Source organism: Patiria miniata, unplaced genomic scaffold (assembly GCF_015706575.1).
Source record: "Patiria miniata isolate m_02_andy unplaced genomic scaffold, ASM1570657v1 HiC_scaffold_1, whole genome shotgun sequence".
In the NCBI taxonomy this organism is placed as follows: domain Eukaryota; kingdom Metazoa; phylum Echinodermata; class Asteroidea; order Valvatida; family Asterinidae; genus Patiria; species Patiria miniata.
The window spans coordinates 13,197,616-13,206,211 of NW_024037047.1; the positions used below are offsets into that span (position 1 = coordinate 13,197,616).

At 44.6% G+C, this 8,596-nt stretch overlaps 1 protein-coding gene across 1 annotated transcript; it reads right to left on the reverse strand.

Moving 5' to 3' along the window:
- Positions 1-4,881: 4,881 nt before the first annotated feature.
- Positions 4,882-8,149, reverse strand: LOC119730431. Its single transcript, XM_038203321.1, has 3 exons — positions 8,136-8,149; positions 7,029-7,135; positions 4,882-5,204 (listed from the first exon to the last, which is right to left on the reverse strand). Exons 1-3 carry the CDS (start codon positions 8,147-8,149, stop codon positions 4,882-4,884), a joined length of 444 nt encoding a protein of 147 aa, XP_038059249.1.
- Positions 8,150-8,596: the final 447 nt, after the last annotated feature.

The window sequence follows — 8,596 nt, forward strand, 5'->3', positions numbered from 1 at the left end:
TTTGTCGGCGGGATTAGTGCCGAATGTTCAGAAGTCACAATGGGTAGCTACGCAAAGTTTGACTTGGTTAGGTTTGGTATGGGATTCAAGAGACTTTTCAATTAGAGCCTCTGACAGAAGAATTGAAGATATTGTTAGCTGTATCAATGGCATTCAGATCAAGCTTCCCTATACCTCAGCTCGGAAGCTGGCCTCAATTACAGGTAAAATTATATTTCTTGGTCCGGTAGTGGGGAAGGTCTCTCAATTGAAAACAAGGTTTCTGTACATGGATATTATACGGAGAGTTCACTGGGACTATGAATATAAACTTGCTAGCGACTGCAGAGTCATTGAGGAATTAGTTTTCTGGAAGTCAGAAGTTCAAACCTTGAACAAACGGTATTTATATGAATACTCTCTTCCCAAATGTTTTGTATATACAGATGCGAGCCAAGTGGGCCGTGGTGCATGGACAGTCGGATGTGGAGGGTAGTTGGTCCTGCAAAGGAATTGGTCGAGTGCTGAAGAAACCAAAAGTTCCACGTGGAGGGAATTACAGGCGGTTTCCCTCGCTTTGCAAGCATTTGCGAAGAGTTTAGAGGGTGAAGTAGTGAAGGTTTGTACTGATAACAAAGGCGTTGTCTCGGTAGTCAGCAAAGGCAGTATGGTAGAAGAGTTACTTGTACTCAGTCTGGATATATTCCAATTCTGTAGAAAGCATGGTATTCAACTGGGGGTACAGTGGATACCCAGAGAGCTCAATCAAAGAGCTGATGAGATTAGTAGGGAGATAGATTGGGATGATTGGGGTGTATCATACATATTCTTTCAATTCATTGATAAAATATGGGGACCTCATACAGTTGATCGTTTTGCAGATGAAACCAATGCAAAATTGCCTACGTTCAATTCCAAATACTCATCCCCTTGCACAAGCCAAGTAGATGCCTTTTCGTGCAATTGGCAAGGAGAAAATAATTGGGTAGTCCACCCTATAAAATTGGTGGCGGACGTCCTAAGAAACTTGAAGTTGTGCAAAGCAGAGGGCACTTTGGTTATTCCCTGCTGGCATTCAGCCCCTTTTTGGCCGTTGCTCTTTTCCCATCAAAGTTCGTTTCGAAGTTTGGTCAAGCATACCATGAATTTTTCTGATTCGTCAGATATATTCGTCCAAGGTCGGAATCACAAGTCTTTGTTTGGATCACCTCTATTCAAGTCCGAAGTCCTTTGTGTCAGACTGAAGTTTTCATTATGAGGTAAGCCGCACGGCAGGGTAGCCGCACGGCAGGGTAGCCGCACGGCAGGGTAGCCGCACGGCAGGGTAGCCGCACGGCAGGGTAGCCGCACGGCAGGGTAGCCGCACGGCAGGGTAGCCGCACGGCAGGGTAGCCGCACGGCAGGGTAGCCGCACGGCAGGGTAGCCGCACGGCAGGGTAGCCGCACGGCAGGGTAGCCGCACGGCAGGGTAGCCGCACGGCAGGGTAGCCGCACGGCAGGGTAGCCGCACGGCAGGGTAGCCGCACGGCAGGGTAGCCGCACGGCAGGGTAGCCGCACGGCAGGGTAGCCGCACGGCAGGGTAGCCGCACGGCAGGGTAGCCGCACGGCAGGGTAGCCGCACGGCAGGGTAGCCGCACGGCAGGGTAGCCGCACGGCAGGGTAGCCGCACGGCAGGGTAGCCGCACGGCAGGGTAGCCGCACGGCAGGGTAGCCGCACGGCAGGGTAGCCGCACGGCAGGGTAGCCGCACGGCAGGGTAGCCGCACGGCAGGGTAGCCGCACGGCAGGGTAGCCGCACGGCAGGGTAGCCGCACGGCAAGGTAGCCGCACGGCAAGGTAGCCGCACGGCAAGGTAGCCGCACGGCAAGGTAGCCGAATGACACGTATATAAAAGAATAAATATTAAATATAAATTACTTTATTAATTACCTATTTCTCTGCAGAAAATATAAAGACGATGAGTACTCTTCAACGTTGGCCATGATTCTTGACGCATCAAGAGCCCCCAGCACCACTAAAAAATACAACGCTGCTTTTGCCGCATGGCAACAATGGTGTTATGTGGAGAAGATCAATCCGTTACCAGCCAATGCCAATGACGTGTGTCGTTATTTTATAAATCTCTTCAATATTGGGGCTCCATTCTCGTGAATCGAATCATTTTTCTATGGCCTTAAATGGCGTCATGATTGTTTTGCGGACTGTAAAGAAAACCCATGTGACAGTAGATTTTTACATTATGTATTACAGGGATTAAAAAGAATATTAGCTAAACCCGTTGAGAAGAAAGAACCCATTACACCAGAAATATTAAAGGCTGTCGTTGACAAGTATGCAGTTCTGAGCAGTCTGTTAGATATTCGATTATGTACCATGTTGCTTATTTCATATGCAGGTTTCCTGCGTCACAGTGAACTTATCAACATCAGAAGATGTGATCTCCAATTACATTCCTCATATGTTAATATCTTCATAGTTAAAAGTAAAACTGACATTTTTAGACAAGGAGCCTGTGTGATCATTTCAGCAACAAATACATCTACGTGTCCAGTCAGAATGTTAAACAGATACCTAATCCTTGCAGATCTTGTAGATGAAGATTCAGATGAAAGTTTCCTTTTTCGACCAGCTAATTATATTCGAACAGAGAACAAGTACAAACTAAGATCAGGGCAACTATCATATTCAAGATGTCTTGATATATTTAAAAGCGCCTTGTCTTCGGTAGGACTGCATAGTCTTAGAGCTGGGGGAGCAACGGCTGCGGCTCGTATTGGTGTGCCGGACAGGCTTTTTAAGAAACACGGACGTTGGCGTTCGGAGACGGCAAAGGATGGCTATGTCCACGAGTCGTTGGAAGACAGACTTTCTGTATCCAAAATGTTGGGTTTATAGATAGTTTATCAGCTGTAAGTTGGTTCAGTAAGTTGTAATATGGTCAATTCAATCCCTGGATGTGTTAAAAAGTGGAAATAAAACTTGATGTTTCCTGATTATGATTGTATTAAAAAAAACCTTATTTCCCGCTCTTTAATTCCTGAGTATGATAATGTGGAATAAATAATATGGGCAATGCTTGCCATCGAAGTTCGATGTTTCCCAAATGGATTGCATTATTTGTTGTTGTTAACCTGTTTTCTTGCAGGTTGGGTAATACAGGGTGGGAAAATACGAGGGTAAGCGGCATTGAAAATAATTTATTCGCGATTGAGGGGCGAATTAGAGAATAAATATATTTTCATTGGGTTAGCCAATGCGAGAATTTACATTTGAATGGAATAAGCGGAGTGTGACATTAAGTTGTGGTTGAACAGGCGTGTTCAAGTCACTGACCGAATTCACCAGCAAGCAGTACGCACGTCAAATTTTCATGAAAATGTGTTAATGACTGATATTGCAATTGAATGCCTCTAATCAAGCCACTTGTTATCCAGCTTCATTATATTGACAGATACAGTAGAAGTAGAATGCCGTTAGCAGACGAGTCCCTATCTTGGCAGTCGACTTTCATCCTACAAGCACAGAGACGGAAACTCAAGACCTTGAGTTCGGATACTTCTGTCTCGACACAGCTTAAACTGTCTCCAAGATAGCGACGCATCCTGAGCCGTGTCCGCGCAATGCTTGCCATCGAAGTTCGGTGTTTCCCAAATGGATTGCATTATTTGTTGTTGTTAACCTATTTTCTTGCAGGTTGGGTAATACAGGGTGGGAAAATACGAGGGTAGGCGGCATTGAAAATAACTTATTCGCGATTGAGGGGCGAATTAGAGAATAAACTATCATCTGCATAGCAACCAACGTCGTCACAAGAGGTCTGTGTACACAATCATACGCATTGCTCCCTACACGCGAATTGTTCCAACATGTTACATAGTTAGTGTCGAACATCAATGAAGGGAGTTTAGAAATTGCAAGTGGATTGAAAACTATATTTACATTAAAAAAATAAATAAAACCGTATCATTTAATTTCGAATAAATTAATTTATTTTCTATCGAACTCTTGCAAAATACTCGTGGTGAACTAAAACCAAATTCTCTCGGTAAGCCCCCCCCCCCCCCAAAAAAAGGCTCTGGTTTCTGGTATCCGCGCGCGTGGCCGTAGCCAAGCGCGTCGGCAAAATTATTATTATTGTTTTTATGTAAAATGATGTCTCAAAATCGCCAAACTCACTGGTTTGACCGGAATCCTGCTGCTGCACAATTTTAACGTGTTTTAGATGTGGTTTACGATGGACTATAAGCTTTATTGGGCCTTTCTTGGCTCCCATATATTTTGCATAGAATAGTCGGGAACCATTTGCAGACAGTGTTGTATTTTTGTGAGTGTGGAAACGATGGCCGTGTATCTGGAACCTGTAAAAACTGTTTAATTAGCGCAATTATGTGGAGCAGGCTAATGACCAGCCTGGCAGCACAGGCACGATGTCGCTGTATGGTCTGACGTTACCGCTTTCTCTGATATTTGTCTTGACTATTCTAATTTTCCGAAGCATTTTCGTGTCCGTCGAAATCATAGGCCTAATTGGGTGCACAATTCTCAAGCCTTATGCCTTACTGAGGTCACTTCAAGCTCCACCCTGAAGGATATTTTTGAGAGTTTTAAGGGGATCGAAGCGTCATCATCTGCAACATCAGGTGACATTTGAAGAAGAAAAAAGTGGGGGAAAACAAAGCCACGTCGCCGCACCCCTATTGGGGCAGGCTCCATACCAGAAACCGAAGACTTTTTTTGGGGGGGGGGCAAAATCCGTGGATCATGTTAATTCTCTATATACCTCGCAAGGCTAGTTTTACCGCTATTTTACAAGGCAAAAATGTATGTGTGTGTGTCGTGTGTATACAGACAGACACCCAATATTTCTGACAGGTGAACGATGTCAACGAGAAAATTGAACATTTAACGAGGAGGTTGACGTGGAACGCCCACACCTCCCTCTACCAATGCCGCATGCTTTAAGTGACAGGCATAATGGACCGCCCAGGTCTGGGGCCAGTCCCAGCTGGCAAAGCCATAGAACAACGGGGCAGCTTTGGGTTCTGGGTCGGTCCACTCGAAGTAGGCTGCCTGCTGGTGCTTGCCTAGGGCGAAGGTGCCGTTGTCGTAACGCAGCCAGAAGCGTCGCATCTCCTGCTCGCTCAGTACGCCTGGAGATGACACGAAATGGAGTTTTCTGCACTCCGTGCAACGTCTGATAGCGGTGCCCCCACTGATTCCAAGAACTATGAATTGAGACCAAGGAAATAGCGACTTAATAGGTTAAGGTCAAGGGTTACACTTCCGAAAACAAGTTTAGAAAATGAGTTCTGTTGTACAGGTTTTGGAATTAGGTAAATTGTGTGTGTTCCTATTCAGTTTGATTCCTGAATTCAAACAAATAATGTTGTCAGTGGAACACAATGGAACATGACCTACCTTTAGGGCCCGTTTCAATTCTGATATATTATAATAAACAGGCGCGCGCCTTTTCCAGTGTCGTTACTGAATAGTGCAGTCAAACGCTGCACACTGTCTCATGATCGTCGTAGTGTTATTTATGCGATTGTAGTTGAAATAATGATTTTTCTTTTGCAATTTCGTCACCGACACCACGAAGTAACACTCCACGTGTCAAACCTTTTTTTTTTTTACATTTTTAAACATTAATCATCAAGGCCTACCACAGCACTGCACGAAGTTTGAAAGCTTCAAGAGCTTTACTTTAATAACTACGCCAATTATCCAAGACAGCTTTTGCGCAAACGGGACAATTTTCGTTTTCACGAAGTAACACTCAAGTTCCATTTACCATTGCAACGCATGGCGCGCACTCTGCTCAAATTTGAGCAAAGACTTTTCACGAACTAATACTCACATTTTGTTCTCTTATTTCTTGTTGATTTAATACACAAACGGGTGAAAACAACAGCAGATTATATAAATTCGATTCATCAAGTGTCCACAGCGAGAAACCAAACTGAAAATACTCTGACGTTTTGACGCAAAGTGTTGTTTTAGAAGGCGTTCAACTTTAAATGCCGTTTTCTCTGATTGCTAGTTTTTACTGGTATGTATATGGTTGTTACTTTGTGATGTTGCTGACGATTTGTTCCGCAGACAAGATTTCTTACTGAAAAATCCGTAGAGAAAACGCGCTCACAAAACGACAAAAAAAACAGAAAACGCGCTCACAAAACGACAAAAAAACCAGATCGTCAATGGCATATTTTAAGCGGGTACGGCAGGGTCAGGGGCCAACATATAGCTTTAGTAACTGCAACGACTTACGACGTGTGCTTAACAGTGGACGAGCTTGCAGTCCTGTACACGGGACATTACGTCATGTAATGTGCCCAATAGGGCTACAAAACGCCTTTCAAACGCATGGATGTTACATATGTTTGGAAAGAACATTGAAAAAAAATAGGACTTTTTTTTATACGTCCACACAAACATCCTTATAAACTGGGCGGTTTTTATGTAATTTGTTTGAGAACGAATTTTGGGTGTCAAATTCTGCGGACGTGCGAGAAACAATGTTTGTGTACCGGCTCTGCGTGTATTATGTGCCATACACACAATGTGTACAGTACATGGAACTGGTACGACTGGAAACACGTATGCGTATGCCACAAAATGTCTGCAGCGTCCGATGTAAACAACCACTTTTTCCGTCTTTTCTTGGTGACGTTTAGACATTAGTAGTTTCCTTTCAACCAGGCCTTTGAAGTAGGATAAGTAAACAATCTAAACCATAACGTGTTTTTTAAGGCCGAACTGCCCATAACCACGCCACCACGCACATGACGGGCTCTTGACCAATATTAATGGGTAAAGAGTCTTAAATAGTTATGAATATTAAATAAGAAACATCACCTGTATAACTACTATCAATTGACATTTTTTATTTACTGAATATTCAAGAAACTATATTTCAAACGTTTGATTTGCTATGCCCCTTCGACGGCAGACCGTACCACCAGTCACGATTCAGCTATTTGAGTTTCTACGTGTTTGTTTCTTCTGGTGACGTTATATATTTGGCCCAAACCGTTTGCTTGTCTTACCCATTTGGTACAGATTGCCTGCCTCTGTACCGTCCGTGGACAAGACGACTATTGCGGCATTGCGGGCCTGCAGGGAGAAGTCCAATATGAACGCGTCTCGAACGTAGCTTGATCAAATCTCACATTTGCCATGGAAAATTGTGCAAAGTGTCGTCGCTGGCAAGCAAAACCACAAGTTCCACGAATGGCAGAGCTCCCAGAAGTCCCATTTGCGAATTGACCCACCTCCCTTCTATTGCATAAGAATGGACTGGTTTGTTCCGTTGAGGTTGAAGAGTGGCTAATGCTAAGAACAGAAGTGGGGCTTATTATTCAACTGCATGACTATCCGAGCCGTACATGTGGAGCTTTTAGAATATTTAGATTCTGACCATTTCCTCATGGCCTACAAACTGTTTGCTTCACGCAGAGAAGCATCCCACAAACTGTGATAATACCTTTGTCTGGGAATGTCAGAGTGTCTCTAATGTGGAGCCTGCTTACTGGTGTCAATCCTGTGTACCTGCTCGTGGTGGCGCTGCTAAGCTCCGTTGCAGTTTCGTCGAAGTGAACTGAAACAGCAAATTAAATTTCCAAAGTAAGCCTACCATCGTCTTACGTGAACCACGAAACAATTTTTAATCAGCGACATCTCAGTTCAAGACACAAGACAGAGGGAGCACGCGTCCTTTTCAGGACGAGCCATGGCTGGTACCAAGTTTGTATCTTGCAAGCTAAACGTGATGCTTGCCAGAACAAACACTATAAACATAATCCTACTCCAAGAGACTCACATCCAGCAAAATGAGGAGCTCATAATTATGGAGGGTTTTGGCCTGATCTGCTTCACTCCCTCTTACGTCAAAGAGGGGATCTACCCGATGTTCCCCAATACTGATGTTCCCCACTACCGATGTTCCCCCAAATCCTTAGGGTTAGGGTTAGGGCTTAATTGGTAGGGTTTTCGGGATACACCGGTATTGGGGAACATCGGTATTGGGGAACATAGGTATGCACCCGTCAAAGAGGGAACTACAGCTAGTTTCTTTGAAAAATCTCGTGAGACCTCTCCTATTCAGTGGTCTTTCATCAAGATCGTCGGAACACGTATCGTTAACATCTACTTACCACATCCAGCACATGTCTCCTTTCAGTCGTTACCAACCTTCAACTGCGGCGACCTCAATAGCAGAAATACGAAATGGTGATACCCTGACACTAAACAGGACGATACTGCCATTGGTCTTGCGGATAAAGTTCGTCGAGTCCACCTTCAAGCAGATCTCCAGTCTCTAAGCAGCTACTTTAGCAGATTGCATCTGAAACTTAGCAAACCAAAGACAGTGTGCTCCGTCATTCATCTTGCAAACCGCCTTGCCAAAAGGGAACTCAACATCGTCCTATAGACGGCTCACAACTCATCGACCCTACACCCACCTTTGGTTGGGAGCCAGTTAACCACACTTCGAGCATCTGCATTTTCTCTAGCTTCCTCAAGCGTCCCCAGCTGGAGCCCCAGCACTCACACAGAGTTAGGTGACTCAGTCTTGAACGATGCCATTCGTCTAATATCTGGTTCTATAAAACCC

What these genes read in the sequence shown, in the direction of transcription:
- LOC119730431 (XM_038203321.1), bottom strand. An exon ending in AGGCAATCTGTACCAAATGG is followed by an intron (nt 5,205 to 7,028) that starts GTAAGACAAGCA and finishes CTCAATTCATAG; the next exon opens with TTCTTGGAATCAGTGGGGGC.